This window comes from Trachemys scripta, chromosome 9, assembly GCF_013100865.1.
Source record: "Trachemys scripta elegans isolate TJP31775 chromosome 9, CAS_Tse_1.0, whole genome shotgun sequence".
NCBI lineage: Eukaryota > Metazoa > Chordata > Testudines > Emydidae > Trachemys > Trachemys scripta.
This window is the reverse complement of record NC_048306.1, coordinates 95,213,767-95,232,082: the sequence shown is the minus strand read 5'-3', so window position 1 is coordinate 95,232,082 and position 18,316 is coordinate 95,213,767. Positions and strand designations below refer to the sequence as shown.

The following is an 18,316-nucleotide window of genomic DNA, read 5'->3' as shown; positions in this document are numbered from 1 at the left end:
TTTCTTCTGCCCAGCTGAGAATTGGTACGGTTTGTAATTCTTACATATTTTCCATGTTGATGATGTATTTGTATATTGTGATTGATGAGAGATAATCAGACAGGGGAAAAGCACAGAACTCTCTTGATAAATTGCCTGTCTCCCCTTCCCCCTGCACACCAGTCAGGACAGAATGTATGAATTTATAATGACAACCGCCAAGTGTGTGAATCTGGAATTTCTGTAAATAGGCCATTCTGAACTGACACTTTGGTCTTTATAAAAAGTATAAATACTGTAGTACAAACCACTCGGTGTAGTTGGTATTTCTGTGTAATGTAAGGAGAAAAATGAGCCTGCCATTCATTTTAAATGAGAGGGGCTTAGTAAGGTCCCATCTACACAGCTGAAAAATTCATGCTGATGTTGAGTTGAGCCTGAGTTATGGCCATCACATATTTGGCCACAAAAGATATGAAACCATTTTTCCTTTAGAGATCTCCCTTAATCGTGTCCCTGAATCGTGTTTAGGGTGACCAGACAGCAAGTGTGAAAAATCGGGACGGGGGTGGGAGGGTAATAGGAGCCTATATAGGAAAAAGCCCCAAATATCGGGACTGTCCCTATAAAATCGGGACATCTTGTCACCCTAATCATGTTAAACCATTAGAGAAATCCAAGGCTTTACGCAGCGTTCAACAGCATGGTTAAGACTCATGTAAGCTAAGACTGTAACCAGATCATGGAACAAACCCAATTTGTAGCTGGGTTCCCCAACACATTTATAAACGGGCCCCAAGCAATGTATTTGCAGTGTGTCATTTGGACTTTAATTGTGTGTTTCAAGCCATCTGCACAGCCTGAGCCAACTGCATGGGGGAATGCTGCAAAAGGACAGGAGGTAAAAATGCATGAACGGTCAGAATGTATTAAGCCAACTAAACCTGGAATATGTTTTCCCAAGATTGTATGAGCCAAACATTTCTCATCTCACACCGGTTTTACGCTAGTGTAACTCCATTATGTGACATTATGGGGCTTACCCAGGCCAGTAAGCGGGTCAGTCAAGTTGTCTCCTTCTTGTTGTGCTTGTGAGTCGTTACAGTAGCTATCACTGAACTACTTGTGGGCTTATGGCAGCAAATGGTCTGGGTGTCCCTGAAAGATTCGGTCCCTATCTTGATTACATTGAAGTGAAGGAACATCCATCCAGTGAGCAATTTGCCTTTACCGAGAGATGTTAGCCTCTCTCCCTAGCTTTGTCTGAATTGCCCCCGGCCGCCTTGCTCAGTTAACCCCTTTAATTAGAGAGAGGGAAAGCAATGTCTCTTCTGCTCTGGAGAAGGTTGAAAAGACTGAATGCTGCAGTGACTGAAAGGAAAGAAGACACTGATTACCCAAGAGATTCACTTGTCAGCCATCTCCCACTCACTCACACCCTCATCACAAAACAAGGGATTCTCAGGGCAGAAAAGAACTTACAAGTTAAAGGGGTCCAGCCCCAGGATCGAGCAGTGAGGAGGGAACCGCTGCACTCACCTTTCTGGTGCAGCCCACCTTGGGCTGGATGATTGGATGGGTCCCCCCTTTCTAGGTGCCCTAAGCAGAGCTGTCACTGTCTGTCACAGTTGAGAGTTGGTGACCCCTCTGGTCTGGCTGAGTGCACTTTCTTAGGCTTCAGAGCTTTGCTCTCCTGTGGTGGAATCAAGCAATTCTCTCACTTCTTTAGACTGGCCCAGGATTGCCATATCGTGTTTATCTTCCTTGCTTACCCAGCCAGTCTGACTGGGTGCGGTACCCGCGGTTCTTCCCTTTGGGAGTTGCATAAAGTGATCGGACCGCCGTCTCAGACCAAGACCAAGATATTGTTTAATCTTAACAATAGGAACAAAGTAAAACATAAGAGCAAAAGGATTTTAAAACAACACATGTCTGTCTTACCAAGAGTCTAACTGCCCTCCTGATGGGGACCCCGTCCCCAGTAGGTCTAACTTCCTCCAGAACCCACACAACAGGCTGTGGGTCCTTAGTCTCAAAAACCTACGTCTCTGGCCTTAAGGGAGTTTGTGTCTCTTTACACCTTCCTGAATCTTGATTTCCGCCCTTCAGAGGTACTGACTCTTTCCTGAGGAAGCCTGTCTGGCAATCCCAGCAGGGGCTCACACCAGAGCAGCAAAGCAACTGGCTCCGGCATCCTCCCTCAAGTGTTTGCTGTGCAGCATATATCTGGATTCCCTTCCCCCTTCCTGGTGCACTCCTTGGCAATCCTATTCACTCAATATACATACAGCAAAACCCAGACCAACATATGCGATTCATAAATTATCACAGGCAACACCATATCTCTCACACTCTCTATTTTCTGGCTATTTTTCTCTTCTATTTCTCCCTCTATTCTGCCATTTTCCTCCTTGTCCTTTTCCTTGCAGGTGTGAGGTTTAGGGGGCTGTTTTGTGACTTCCAGTCCCTATTCCCCACTTCCCAGAAGGCTTTGCTCTGCTCTGGGTAAGAAGGACGAGCTTAGTGATAGCCGTGTATGGAGCACTTTTACCCTTGTTCTCCAGAAACTGCCCTGGCTCCATATCTACACATGAGCGTGATTCACAGTGTTAATAGACTGATAAAACCTGTACAGTTTGGGGCCCTGTCTACCTCTGCGACTCTCTTTCACCCTGTGCTCCAGCCTGACAGTTGAGCTCAGCTGAGGTGCCTCTGCCATCAGACATGAACGTTGCAGGTGTGGAGACAGACTTCCCAGTGAAGGTCCCTCTGGTCTAGGACTTGCCTCCATTTTGGCCCCACAGAGCCTCAGAGTCGAGGTATAGCTCATCTCTCTCCTCAAAGGATTATCTGAGGTGCAGCGTGCGGTGAGGGAGCCAGTTGTAAAGAACGAACTGAGCTGTATTTTGTGGTGAGTTTTCCTGGGTTGATATTTGTCAGCAAGTGATGTGACGCTACGTTGTTTGAAACTTTTGATCATGTGCCCAGAGACTACATGGTGGGATGTTCTTATAAATCTGAATACAAATAAATAAGTAAAAATAAGGTGTACGAGAGAGAGAGAGAGCAAAAGCAGCCTGTTTAAAAATCAAACCAACCAAGAAATGCTAACCTCCTTCAGTGGTTATGTGTAATACAGCCCATTGTCCACTAGAGGGTGGCAGCTCTCTTGTTAACCATACAGTAGGAGTTGGAAATACACTAGCTTAGTTTTAAAGCCCTTCATGGCAAAGATTTATATGGAAGGCACAGCCCAGATATTATTCCAGAGTCCCTGAACAGAACTGAGGGTGGGGTTCATGTTGCTAGAGTGCAGTCGCAGTTTATAAGTACATCGATGGGGAAATTATCATATCATCTTATGCAAATGTGGATGGTTAAATTCTCCTATTGTATAGGGAGGACCTGATTCTCCGTATGAGAATCGGAGTTATGCTGGTTGTCAAAATACAGTATTCGTACATCTCAACATGTCATTACCCTGTGTTGAGGGCTGCAGCTGAACCTGGCTATGCTCTTGCCCCTGCTGGCCATGTTAAACCCAGGTGGTCACACCTCACTGAGATCATGGAGCATGATCAGGTCTGCTAGTCAGCTCCCGGAGTGCTCAGCAACTGCCAGCCAGCAGGCTTTGGCCCCACACCCCACTCATTCTCGCTGGGCTCTGTCTGGGTGGAGGTGGATGGATCTGGCTTCTTGCACCTGCCCCACTCAGTGCACTGGAAATGTGCAAACCTCTACCTCTCCCAGCCCTAACTTTAAATAAAGAATTCCCCCCACACACACACTTTTTTTTTTTTAAACACACTGGGGCAAAGTAACTTTCTCTCGCTGGTCCCCATTTAATGCTCAGTATTTTCAATCATTAAAACTGCAGCCTTCAAAGACAGGCATCAGATAGCCATAACTAGAAGCTAGAAACCTAGGGACAACATTAAGCTACTCTGTATGAACTCTTGCTACCCACTTGATGGGCTGCAGGGAGGGAATGAAACACCTGGCTTAGAACACCAGTCCTTATTCCTGTTTTCACTTTCCAGCCACCATCAACCTTTTCCTCTGTGGTGGCTTAACACTGAGAAGACACTGGCTCCCCCCTGCTCCACCCCTGCCTCTCTGTTCATGTGACTTAGTGGTGTCTGCACAGTTTGAAATGTATCTGCCTTTGGGCAGGCATTGGTTCCTTACCTTTCAGCCCTGCAAAGAGGAAGAGCCGCACCTTACCACACAACTGAAGCTAGTCTCGATCCTGCCTCCACCATGGGCAGGCGTGCTCTGGAGGTGGTACTGCTAAACGTCGCCTGTGGTGAGTTATAGCCTTCCTAGTGCTTTATCACATCAAATGCGACCTCTGGTCATTGCAAGTTTGTGTTTCTTTGCATTAAAAACAAATTACTTTTAATAACAGATTAACACATGGAGAACAAATTTGCTCCTATAAATAATGATGCAATTAATATGTTTCCATTGCTCAGAAATGTGCTAGTAAATATGACTATACCTTAAGCTTTGGTGTAGCCACTGTTCTAAGTTTTTGCTTAAGATATTTTTCCTTGCAGTCTGTGTTGAAAGTAACCCTGAGCTTATGGTAGGTAAGGTAAACGCATTAATAAGTAGCAGGTGATTTGAGTTAAAGAGATCCCCAAACAAATCCACAGAGCTCACAGAAATTATTAAGAGTTAGATAAAGCCTATGCCGGGCACCTAAACTGGCTAATGCACAGTTAATGGAGAGACATTCATCTATATGGTACCAGGACAGGAGCGAGGGGAAAACCAGTTACATGGGATTAATCTAAACAAAAGTGAAAATAAAAGTCCAAGAACTAGCTAGTATAAATCAGCATCACTCCACTGCAGTCAGTGGAGCTACATTGATTTACACCAGTTGAGGATCTGGCCCAAAGTATTAAGACAGCTCTTACTACCTGCATTAACTAAGAAATATCAGTTGAGGAAATAGATGAAACTATCTAGCCTTTGAATAATGGCTTGATGGCTCTGCTGTGGCGTTGTGCACTGATTATTAGCACCTAACGTGCAGGAAGCGTATAAGAAGAGTGTCAAAAATCTTTCCCTGAGCGGCATTAACCACAGCAATACGCTGAGCAGGAGAAACATCAGATCAATTGTACGAACAGCAACTTCAAGAATAAACCTGGGCAAATTCTGCTTCCTGGTATCCCGGGGTATATCTGGAATAGCTCCGCTGGAGCCCACAGGAGTTGCTCTGAATGCATATCGCTGTAAAGGAGAGTGGAATGAGACTGGGGGAAATGAAATGAACCGATAATGTTGTGCTGCCTTTAATCAGAGGGAAACTGCTCCCTAGGATCTTTTCCTATTTCAGAGTCTCCCTTTTAGAAATTCTGTATGAGTTTTTGAAAAGTCTGCAGAGTAAAATTTCTGTGTGTGGTTGGGGGAAGGGAAGCCTGGAGTCAAAGGCTGGGGGCCTGATCCAGTGTTTGGGGGCCTGAAAAGCTCCCACTGGATCTGGCCCTTTATAAAACAACTAAATTAGGTGGATTCCCACTTCCTGAAGGCCTTGAGCCAAAGCCAGCTGGAACCAATGGGAATAGTTCCATTGACTGCAATAAATATTGGATCAGGCCTTATGTTTGTCCCGATTACCAAGTCCATCAATTAAAAGCAGCCATATATTGGGTTCAGCATAAAAAGGGAAAACCCTGAGTGGCCCCTGAGCAGTTAGTGTCTCTGAGCATAAAGCTGGGCGAAAGGATTTGGTTGAGAGAAAAATATATTGGCCAGTTTCTTTATTGCCTCACCCAATAGCTATTATTATTATTATTATTATTCCGGTTTACTATGGTAGTGCCTAAGGGTCAAGCAAGAGGGCCTCATCATGCTAGGCACTGTACAAACAGAGTAGCAAACAGTCCCTGCTCCAAAGATCTTACAATCTAAATAGACCAGCCAGACACAGGGTGGGGGAAGGGGTAGAACACAAAAGCAGAGAGAAGAATGCGATGGCAGCAAACATGTTAGTTCCACACTTTTTGGGGGTGGGGGGAGTTTACTTAGGAGGAGATATCTTAAACAAAGTAAGGGACACGAAGGGGGATGAGGGGGAACAGGTAGGGGAGAAGAGAGTAGAAGGGGCTCGGATGGCTCTAAAAACATGGGATATTGTCTTACTTAAAGGAACAAAGGTTGAGATTTTCAGAGCCACTTAAGGGCTTCAGATGCACAGTCTCCATTGACATTCATGAAAACTGGGTGTTGTCTAAATTCCTTTGGTGGCAGTGACAATCACAGCCTGAATCAGTGGCCATCTTCTCTGCCATCAATGCGTGAAAATGGAGATTTCAAACCCGGATTAGTAAAAGGGAACTTTGAAAACTGCCCTGTTCCTTCGATTTCAGAACTCTTGAGCTCTAGTAAAGCTGAAAGAGCTGCAGGGATAAAAAAAAATAATGGAGTTCAGGGTCTGCAACATTCATGAACTGAATCCTACATCAGCCAAGGTGGAAAGCGAGGCTTTAAAAAAGTTAAAAGTTCTCAGAAAAGGAACTGCTGGGTGTTGCGTGTCTAAAGGAGCAGCAGGGGGTTTATATACAGCTTTGAGTCGTTCTGACCCAAAAATGAGATGGGGGCTGAGACAGACTGACAATATCCTGAATAAGTCTTATAGAAATAAGAGAATTCAATATACAGCAGTTTAAGTTACACCTGATTGAATTAGGGTTATTATCTTTGGGGTACATTGTATTAAAAATGCAGCTGTGTCTGTGTCATTATATGCAACTCCTCTAGTGGAAGGGGGATGGTAATGTACTTCCTCCATTATCAGCCCATTGAAGCCACAACCCCCTCCCCCCACAAGAAAGGGTAGTTCGAACTGGATTCTCCAGAGACCAACAGACTAAGAAAGGAGGTTTAGATGTAAATAGGTTGATTTTATACAGGCTCAGGGCCATCTTCCTGATCCAGCCAACACACAGGACCCCTGGTTCATGGAGGCCTCAATCCTTAGAGAAGGGTTGGAAGGATTGGGGCTACCGAGGCCCATAAGACTGGGTGCTTGTTCTAAGCTGGAGTTGTGCATAGGCGCTGACTCCGTGGGTGCTCCGGGGCTGGAGCACCCACGGGGAAAAATTAGTGGGTGCTCTGCACCCACCGGCAGCCAAGCTCCCCCAGCAAGCAATGGGACATGTTCTCTGGGATGAAGCTCGCTCGTCCAAACGTCTTTTCAGAAGATGGAGTGAGCCACCTGAATGGTGTAAGAGTGGCAACACTCTGACTCAGAGGCACAAAAAAAACCCACTCCACTTTGTGGACTCGCTATGGACGTTAGTCTGGGGGGAGAGATTTGGGGGTTTGCTAGTGACCAGGACTGGCCATGTGGAGACCTATCAAGGGATGGCTTCCTTTTTGCTTTTCTAGCCTAACTAGAGGAGCTGGTTGAAATTTTTCAAAGAAAATGTTTTTCCATCAAAAAACAACATTTTAATGAAAAATATATTTTGAAAATGTTTCTTTTGGTGAAAAATTTCCTGTCCCTTAATTTTTTCCTCTGAATTTTAAATTGAAAACATTATCAAAATGGATATTGAAATTGTTTTGTATCAAAAGCTGAGCAGTACTGAACTCTTGTCGTGTCTTCTCTATCTAAATTAATTTAAGTTTATGGCGGTTTCACAACCTTCAAGAAAACGAGTTAACTTACAGCTTCCTCTTTTCTATTTTTGTTGGGCTAGTGCACCAAACCACAAATCTGGGTAGTGTGACAAAGCTCCGACCTTGTCTCAGTGGGTCCCACGCTTCCAGGCAGATTATGCTAGCCGTAGAGGCTCACTGTGACCCTTCACGTAGCCCTTTTCTCTCTAGGGCAGGGATCTCAAACTTTAATCACCACGTGGGCCCTATGAGGACTAGTACATTGGCCTGAGGGCCGCATCACTGACCACCTTTTCATATAAAGATACAAAAGCCCCCTGCTCTGCCTCTGACCCCGCCCCCACTCAATCCCTTCCATGAGATCCCCCCCCGCTCAACACCATGGAGTTGGGCAACTTGGGATGCCAGGCAGTGTACTCGTGACAGGCCATCAGCGTTGCCATGGTAGCTTCCAGCCCTGTGCCGTATGCGGAACTGGAACTGTTGTAGGGATAAGAACCACCTGGTGACCCTTGCATTCTTTTCCTTATTCCGCTGCATCCACTGGAGGGGTGCATGGTCTGTCACAAGTGTAAATCACTGGCCTAACAGGTAATAACGCAGGGTCTCCATGGCCCATTTGACAGCAAGGCATTCTCTTTCGACTACTGCGTATTTCTGTTCTCTTGGGAGAAGCTTTCTGCTTAGGTAGAGGATCGGGTGCTCCTCTTCTCCCACTGTTTGTGACAGAACATCCCCCAACCCCACCTCGGAAACATCTGTTTGTAAAATAAATTCCTTGTTAAAGTCTGGGGCTATGAGTACGGGTCATTATAGAGGGCTGTCCGAAGGTCTGTGAATGTCCCCTCTGCTGCGTTGGTCCACTTCACCATGTCTGGACATCAGGCCTTTACCAGGTCCGTTAGGGGACTTGCCCTAGTAGTGAAGTAGGGAATAAAACATCGGCAATACCCTACCATGCCTAGGAACCTGCAGACCTGCTTCTTCTGGATCGGCTTGGGCCAGTTTTGAATCGCCTCTAGCTTATTCATTTGGGGCTTCACTGTTCCCCTTCCTACAATATACCGCAGGTACTTAGCCTCTTCTAGCCCTACGGCACATTTAGCAAGATTAGCAGTGAGGCCAGCCCACCTTAAGGTGCGCAGTACTGCCTCAACTTTCTTCAAGTGGGTTCCGCGTCTGGTGTATGGATGATTACATCATCTAGGTATGTGGCTGCATAACTAGTATGGGGGTGCAACAACTTATCCATGAAGCACTGGAAAGTGGCCAGGGCCCCATGTAGCCTGAAAGGGAGGACGGTGTACTGGAATAGCCCCTCCAGGGTGGAGAACGCTGTCTTTTCTTTAGCTTCTTTGGTCAGGGGAATCTGCCAATTACTCTGGATTTGACAAAAGGGTGTCAGGAATCGGGCACTACCCAGTCGGTCAACTAGTTCGTCAGTGTGTGGCCTGGGGTATGCATTGAATTAGGATACTTCATTCAATCGGCGAAAGTCATTATAGAATCTTGTGGTATCATCAGGTTTGGGCACTAGTACAACTGGACTGGACCACTGACTGAGATTCTTCAATGACCCCTAATTCTAACATCTTCTTCACTTTGGCCTTGATCTCTTCTCTTTTGGCTGCTGGGAATCGGTAGGGTCTCAATGTTACCTTGGCTACGGAGATAGTGCAGATATGGTGATAGGTCTCGGTTGTCCGCCCCAGTTTAATAGAGAACACATCTCAGTTGCAGTTGATCACGTTGGCTGCCTCGACTTTTTGGTTAGGCGTCAAGTCGGCTGATATCCTCACTTGCTCGTGTAGGTTATCCTCTTGGGGGAGGGCCTCCTGGGTGACTAAGCATGCCTCTCAATCATGCCAAGGTTTTAGAAGACTGATGTGGTAAATTTGCTCCGGTTTCCGGAGGCCTGGTTGCCGCACCTTATAGTTCACCTCCCCCATAGCTTCGACCACTTCGTAGGGTCCCTGCCACTGGGCCAAAAGTTTACTCTATGCTGTGAGTACCAGTACTGTGATGAGCTATCAATCACAGAACCCTCCTTGGAAGCTGCCACCAGATGTGTCAAGACTACTTCTGCCCCTGCTTTCCCTGCCAGCTCGGGACCCCAGCACCCTGTCTTGCTGAGCCAGACCTGCCCGTCTGCTCCAACACAGACCCGGGGTCTGAATTACTTGCTCCAAAGCTGCAGGCTTAACTGAAAGCCGCTTACAGAAGAGTTCTTATCTTTAACACTCAGGTGCCCAACTCCCAATGGGGTCTAAACCCAAATAAATCCATTTTACCCTGTATAACGCTTATACAGGGTAAACTCATAAATTGTTGGCCCTCTATAACACTGATAGAGAGATATGCACAGCTGTTTGCCCCCCTCCCCAGGTATTAATACATACCCTGGGTTAATTAATAAGTAAAAAGTGATTTTATTAAATACAGAAAGTAGGATTTAAGTGATTCCAAGTAGTAACAGACAGAACAAAGTGAATTACCAAGTAAAATAAAATAAAACACGCAAATCTAAGTCTAATACAGTAATACAACTAAGTACAGATAAAAAGCTCACCAGTGAGCTTCCTTTTACAGACTAGTTTCCTTCTAGTCTGGGTCCAGCAATCACTCACAACCCTGTGGTTATTGTCCTTTGTTCCAGTTTCTTTCAGATATTCTTGGGGTGGAGAGGCTCTCTCTTTAGCCAGCTGAACACAAAATGGAGGGGTCTCCCACGGGCTTAAATAGACTCTTGTGGGTGGAGACCCCCCTCGTCTCTCCTATGCAAAGTCCAGCTCCAAGATGGAGTTCTGGAATCACCTGGGCAAGTCACATGTCCATACATGACTCACAGTTTTTACAGGCAGAAGCCATTGCCCACATGGTATCTTGAATGTCTCCAGGAAGACTTCGTATGTGGATTGGAGCATTCCAAGATGCATTGCTCCTTAAGTGCTTCTTGGTTGGGCACTTAACTTTGTGAATTTCTTTCTCCAGGAACTGACCAAATACTCTACTAAGGTTATTTAGCAATCAAGCCTGTACATGGCCAATATTCATAACTGTGAGTACAAAAATGATACATGCATACAAACAGGATTAATAGATTCAGTAGATCATAACCTTTACATAGATGTGTTACATGGCATATGTAGCACAGAACATATTACAGTTACGTTATATATATTCATAAGCATATTTCCATAAAGCCTTATAGGGGGCGCCATCACAAGTACCATCACTCGGGCTCCCAGTTGGAACCGTTGAACCTTTGCTTGGTGATTGTAATGGGTTCGTTGGGTCTCCCGTGCTTTCTCCAAGTGTTCCCATACAATGGGCGTAACTTGGGCTATACGATCTCTCATCTGCAGTACATGCTCAACTATGTTCCTTCCGGGATTTGGCGCCTCTTCCCAGGCTTTTCTGGCTATATCCAATATGTCCCGTGGGTGGCATCCGTATAGGAGTTTGAATGGGGAGAAGCCTGTGGAGGCTTGCGGGACTTCCCGGATGGCAAACATGAGGTAAGGCATCAAGTATCAGGGGGTAGCCGTGTTAGTCTGTATCTACAAAAACAACAAGGAGTCTGATGGCACCTTAAAGACTAACAGATTTATTTGGGCATAAGCTTTCCTGGGTAAAAACCGGAGGTAAGGCAGTAGGGTATCCCAATCTTTCCCATCCCTTCCGTGGTGGAAGTTTCTGTCTGCTGCCCATGTCCATCTGCCTACTAGGGCAGTCTTCTGGCCCTGGGTCATGATCCGGGTTCTCAAGGCCTTTGCGGCCTTCCTCTCTTTTTTGGTCTTCCGGGTCTTTCTGGGAGCTGGGAACAGATCCTGAGAAATCTCGGAAAACATTGGGGGTTGACATTCCCCCGGCGATGAGTCGCTGCCCTCAGGGTCCCCTCCTCCCACCAGCCTCTCCAGGGGAAGTAAATTATCAAACCCTGGATAGTCCCTTCCAGTGACTACAGGATTTGGGAGTTTAGGAACTATGCCCACTGTCACCTCAATGGGGTTCCCCTGAACCTCCATCTCCACTGGGATGGTGGAGTAATGACTTACGGCCCCATGTACACACGTCACTGCTACGTGTTTGGTCTGTAGCAGCTGGCTACTTTTTACCAGCTTACCTGATATGAGGGTGATAGCACTCCAAGACCACAAGCACTATGGATTTTATTCTCACCGGCCTGGTGTAGTTATGCAGGGCTAATGTGACCCCCGCAAGGTGGATAAGGGAGCATGGGACCTCCCAATCCCCCAAGTTACATTGCATAGGCTCCTCGGTGCTGGGACACTGTGTCCCCACTCCCGACATGCATAACATCTATAATTGCTTCTAGTCACTCCCCTATCACGTGGGTTAGGAGGTTTAGTCCCAGGGTTCCCCCCACTCAGGCCATTCCCTTCCTTCTGGGTTCCCAGCTTGTTTTTGGCCCCCCTCTTTTTCCACCTAGAGTTCCCCAGGGGTTTGGCCGCCCAACCTTCCAGGGTTGGGGTCGGGTGCTTGCTTCATAAGGGGCCTTCCTTGGGTAGTTGGGTCAATTCCCTGGCTGGCTGTCTTTCTACCAGCATGATCATTTTGTCGTAGGAGGACAGCTCGTTCTGGCTTACCCATTTGTGGAGATCTGGCAGCAGTCCCCACATGTAATCGTCCATGACCAAAGTCTCCAAAATCTCCTCCTGGCTGCACGCCTCAGGCTGTAACCACTTCCACACGAGGTGTCTGAGATCAAATAGCTGGGACCTCGGAGGTTTGTTCTCCTGGTATTTCCACTCATGGAACCTCTGGCTGCCATCACCCCCTGATCGTGCTAGGATCTCTGTCTTCAGCTGGGGATAGTCAGCGGCGTCCTCAGCAGGCAGCTCAAAGTAGCCTTCTGGGCCTCTCTGCATAAAAAAGGGGCGAGGATGCTGGCCCACTGCTCCTGGGCCATGCCTCACGCTGAGCAGTCCTCTCGAATGAGAGGAGATATGCCTCTACGTCATCTTCTGTCGCCATCTTTGGCAGACAACCAGTGGCCCTCAGGGTTCACGTTCCGTCAGACCCCCGGGCCTGGGTGGTGAGATCTTCAGCTGGTCCACTACCTCTCACAGGAGGGCTTGATCTTGGGTCGCCTGGCCCACTAATAATTGGTTGGTTTCCTGCTGTAGCTGCATAGACTCCTGTGGCGCCATCGCCTGAACCTGGGTGCGCCTCCTGCTGGGCCACTGTGGCTTGCACCAGAGCTCTCACCGCCTCCTCCCTTGTGGTAAAAACAAAACCCCGAAACCCCAGTGCATTTTTTTAAACCTCTTTCTTCTGACACGCTGTGAACAATTGATCCCACCTCTCACACCAGTGGTGACAAAGCCCCAACCTTGTCTCAGTGGGTTCCACGTGGATTTCACTCACTGTGACCCTCCACATAGCCCCTCTCTCTCTAGAGGCAAGGGTCACAGCCTACTGAGCCATTTCATCATAAGCCAGCAAGGGAGGGTGGGAAGAAGCAACCCTCCCTCGCACAGTCTCAATTATCTCACAGTTTCTGTGATTAATTCGGGGGGGGGGGGGAGGAGGGCGGGAAGAGTTTGGGCCCACCCTCTATTCCAGGCTGCAGCCCAGGGACCTAATAGTAGCAGCTATTGGTAGCTGACTTTTTGAAACAGGACAAGGACAATTCCCTGGGCCACTTTCCCACAGCAGCCCCCACGTCTTCAACATCTACTTCACCCTTACCTCAGGGCATCCTTCCTTGTTCCTGACAGGGTTTGTCCTGCCCAATTTCTCCAGCAGCACAGCTTCCTCCTATAGCTCCTGACATGCACCTCTAACTGACTAACTGGGAGGCTTTTAACTAGTTCCAGCCAGCCCTTGATTGGCTTCAGGTGTCCCAATCAACCTAGTTGTCTCCACCGCTTTCTAGAAGGATCTTAATTGGTCCCAGGTGTCTTGATTAACCTGGAGCAACTGCATTTGGTTACCATGGTAACAGGGATTTGTTTAGCCTGGGGCTAACATACCTGTTTCTCACTACTTTCGTATAGTCATTTGGCCTTGCCCCGTCACAGTAGATAGAACAAAGCAACTGCATTTGCTCTCTAGGGGCCATGGTCAATATGACCATAAGCAAGGGGATAATACAACTGCTGCCAGAGCAACTAAATTAAAGTCCAGAAGAGTCTGAATTGGGAAGATAAGTTCAAATATGACTATAAAAGCATGTTGGCATAATTAGATCTCTACTGATAACAAATATTTATTATCTGAGATGTCAGTCATGCTAACTAGATTTGACCCTTCTATTGCATTGAATTGTATTTTCAGATTATAGTAATAGCTAGAACTAAAGTGAAATATAGTCCTTTCAACGCTGAAATGAAAACAGGTCAAGATTAGAGGCAAGGCTGTTCTGGGGCATATAATTCACAACCCTCATTCCTCTGCACAATTTTTTTGAGGGGTAGTGGTGGGGTCAGAATCAGACCCATCTATCTGTATCCACTCCAATGGTTTTGGTTCAAGACTGGATCCAAAATCAAAAAGGTCTTATTTTCTGGATCCAGTTTGGATATATCCTATGATGGTGGACATTTTGCACGATCAGATGTTCTGCCATTTTGGACAAAAAAACAAACAAACATAAGAACAGTTTATGAGATTCCAGAACCAATTAATCTGAACCTTCCTCTAAGCCTGATTTAACCTAGAATCTGAATCTCAAATCCCGGCCTCTGTATAATTTGGGTGCAGATTCTTATATAACCCCCTCCCAGATGGACTAAGTTAAAATAAACTTCTCAGCTAACTTAGTGAAGATCACTTATGAGTGATCTTCACTCATAGACCACATGCTTTGCCTGGAACATGAATCATTTTGGATCTAAGGGTACCTACTCACCCAGTAATGGGGAAGCGATTTCTGTTCTGCAATTTCAGCTAAACAAGAAGGGAAAACACTTTACCTACTTCCTGGATTTGTTGCACTTCAAAGACTATATAATTGGGCAGGACACTTATGACTTCTTTTAACTTGGCTTTGTTTATACAGGGCCTGTCCCCTTCCCCTACCCCTACACTCACACAGAGTTATACTCACAACCCTTTTATACTTCAGAATGTTCTTTTTTAAATTGCTTGTGTAGGTTTAGGAGCTGAAGAGCTTTTTTGTGTGTGCCAGTGGTGAGATTGTAGCGAACTCATAGGTTCCGCAAGAGGCACAATATAAACTTTCTGTAAATGGTGCAAAGTCTGAAATCTCATCCCATGAGAAAAATTGTTGTTTTTTTTAAATCTTTTTAGATATTTACCAAAAAGCAACATAACATTAGACTTTGAACCTTGTTTCTCTTTAAGGAGAGCTACTTTAGAGGCCTGATCTTTCCTTGGGACTATCCCCTTGGGAACTCCCAGTGCACCACTTCCCTTTTTGAGCGTAGGCTGTCCAGTATAGACACATGGTTTGCACTCATTCCTCGGGACTTTGTCTCCCACAAACATTTCACCGGACGCACTGGAGTTGTGCTGGTCCTGCCCAGCCCAAGTCTGTTAAGCGGTTTAAAAAAAGCGGGGGAAGAGGAGGATGGCGAGGGGTTGGGAATAGAGAGGCAGTTTGCCAGGGAAAGCTTCTATAATCTGTCTGCTGGACCCCAAAACTGGCTGCTACATGGCTGACCATTTAAGTATCCCGTCTGATCCTGCCATACTCCTCCTAAAGTGAGCCCTGATCAGAGGTGGAGTGCTACGTTGATGAAATTAACCTTTTCTGTGGTCCTTGGCCAGCTTAATAAAAAGGATACTTACACCTGTCCCATCTAGGGATAATAAAATCCTTCTTCCCAGTGTACACTGTAGGCTGCCTATGGTACTGGTGAGACAATAGTGAGCATGAGGTAATAGATTTTATTGCACTAACTTCTGGTGGTGAAAGAGACAAGCTTTCGAGCTACAGAGGGCTCTTCTTCAGGTCTGGGAAACTAAAGCCATGTCTACACTACCACTCATAGGCATCAATTTCTACTCCCGCCGGTGGGTGCTCTACCCCTCTCTGCCCCCAGCCCCGCCCTGACTCCACCCCTCCCACCTCTGCCCCACCCCCATGCCAACCCCTTCCCCAAAGACCCCACCCCAACTCTGCCCCCTCCCTGCCCCTATTCTGACTCCTTCCCCAAATCCCCGCCCCGGCCCCACCTCCTCCCCTGAGCGCACCACGTTCCCGCACCTCCCCCGCCTCCTGGAGCGGCCAAACAACTGTTTAATACAAGCCTGGAGTGGCAAGTATTAATTTTTTAAGTCCTTGCGGGCCCCCACTTTCTGCACTCGAGGTGCCAGAGTGGGGATTCAGCCTTGACATGGTGGCAGTGGTGGGATTATACAGCTAACTGGCTGGCTGGTTGTCCATCAAAGGAAGCTGGCACCATGAGTGCAGGAAGTGGGGGCTTGCAAGGATTTTAAAAATTAATACTTGCCATTCCAGGCTTGTATTAAACTCCCAAGGTTACACCTTCTATCTGACCTTGGCTTGGTGGTAGCGGTGGAGCTACTACCACCACTTTATTTATCACAGCACCAACTAAATCTGGGCCTTCCAGTCACCACTGCCATCTCACTGGGTCCAAAGGGACCAGCTGGTGCAATGGAGCAAATGTCCTTCCCTCACCCTCTCCACACTAATAGGGCTACACAAATAACCGCAGCTTTAGAAATGTTACGAGATGATTGAGCACCTATGAAAATCTGTACCTTCTACAGATTCCTTCCCTCTTCCTTGATAAAAAGACCTGACCTACTTGAAAAAATACATTTATTCTTTTCTTTTTTCCCCTCGTGTTACTGATTCAGCTAAACCCATCGCCTCCCTAATAGAAAAAGGCTGCAACGAGGATCAGAATCCCAGATCTTCAGCACCCAGCAAACCCGTGGTGCTGAGAGTTTGTCCTGTGACTATTTTAATGGTGTTTCTTTGCTCCCCATTGCACCACGCTTCAAATGAAATGTCCCAATGTGCCAAGCTGCATAACTCTCCAGTTAGCAACAATATAACAGACTAGGGTATTGTTATAAAAAGATTCTTTAACAGGAGTTGTTCTACAGAATGTCGGCTCTGTTTCTTGCATTATAAATGGAGTGACAGGAGGAATCAAAATATACCAGACTCTTTATTACAAAACTAGAGGGATACTGTAGATATCAACAGGTTATAAGCAATGAAGGTTACTAGTCTAATGACTTGTTTACTCCTTTGCAGCATTTTTATCCTGCCGTGCTGATGTGGGGAATTATGAGATGGAGCTCAAATCAACCCCACAATCTACTTTGTTCCTACAGAGAACTACTTCTGCTCAGTCAGTTTCCCCATATCAGATAACTTCTTCCAGCCATGCAGTCACCACGCTTTTCTCCAGCAGGACAAGTAATATTATAACCACCTCATTAAGCCAAAGAACATCTGCACTCACTGCCACCCAAACAACAAACCATCATCCGGTAACAACAGCATTGGCCCCTAACATGACAACGCAAGCAAGAGAAAACAACACCCAGCTGACCAGCAAGACGACCCATCTAATATTAACAACTACAATAGCAAGTAAGAAAACAACTGCAAAGCCCCCACTGCCGACCAATGAAACTACAACCCATGTAAGAGTAACTACAGCACAATCATCTAACAAGACAACCATCCAGCGAACTGAGAAAACTACACTGTCAACGAACCAAACAACCCATTCAAGGGTAGCAACTACAACTGCAGCTAAGAAGACAACTGCAACGCCTACATCACCAACCAACCAAACTACAACCCTTGCAGTAACAACTACAGCAATAACCAAGAAGACAGCTGTAAAGACCACCACACAGCCAACTAAACAAACAACTCATACAGCAGCAAAAACTACAGCCAGAACCAACATGACAACCCTTTCTCCAGGGAATCAAACAACCAGACCTGCTACGACAGCCACCATGGGGCCCACCCTCGCACCTGATCCATCATCACCCACTACTGGAGCCTACAATGTTTCCAGTGGAAGTGTGAACTGCATTAAAGCATCAATGGGATTGGAGCTGATTGTTCAAAACTCTAAGACGGTGAGATGCAATATTCATTAGCATTAAAGAGATACATGATCTGACGCTTGTACCAATCTTTCTTCATTAGTTTGAGTTTATCCTGCCTCCTTCAAAGCAATTCCCCTCAATTACCATATACCGCAAAATTAGACATCAGTGTAAGAAGTGTACCAGGCAGCGGTCAGTGCCATATGCCTTAGAAGAACATGCAAGAAACCCCATACTAATTGGTTACAGAATAACCTGCCCATAGGGAAAAGGTTGTCCTAACTTCCATTAGTTAGAGGTTTGGATTATACCATGAAGCATTGGAATTTATATCCTTTCCAAAGCAAATGGTTACTTGTTTTGTGTTTTTAATCCTTACTATTGTAAATATGAATGTTTTCATTTTGATTCTAAATGTTGTTTAAATGTGATGACTGCTAAGTGCAGATGAAAACATATGATACTCACTAAGGTCCAAAGCTAAGCATAGTGCCTCACACCACTAAAGGACCTTCTTTCTAACCTGCAGACCTGTTCTGCTCCGGGGTTTCTCCTCACCAGATTGTGATGCATTGTTTTATTATGTGTGAGAGGCTCACAGAGGGTTAGGTTGAAGTGTTCTCAGCCTTGAAGGGCCCAAGTCAGACTAAAGTCCGGGTCT

General features: G+C 46.2%; 1 protein-coding gene across 2 annotated transcripts in view; it reads left to right on the top strand.

Moving 5' to 3' along the window:
• The first annotated feature begins 4,031 nt into the window (after positions 1 to 4,031).
• The window catches only part of LAMP3 (lysosomal associated membrane protein 3), a 33,060-nt gene continuing 18,775 nt past the window's right edge, over positions 4,032 to 18,316 (top strand). For both annotated transcript variants that reach the window (XM_034782584.1, XM_034782583.1), the window contains exons 1-2: positions 4,032 to 4,285; positions 16,841 to 17,685. In XM_034782584.1, the coding sequence (XP_034638475.1) occupies positions 4,240 to 4,285; positions 16,841 to 17,685 (891 nt within the window). In that variant the 5' untranslated portion in view covers positions 4,032 to 4,239. The remainder of the gene's footprint in view (positions 4,286 to 16,840; positions 17,686 to 18,316) is intronic.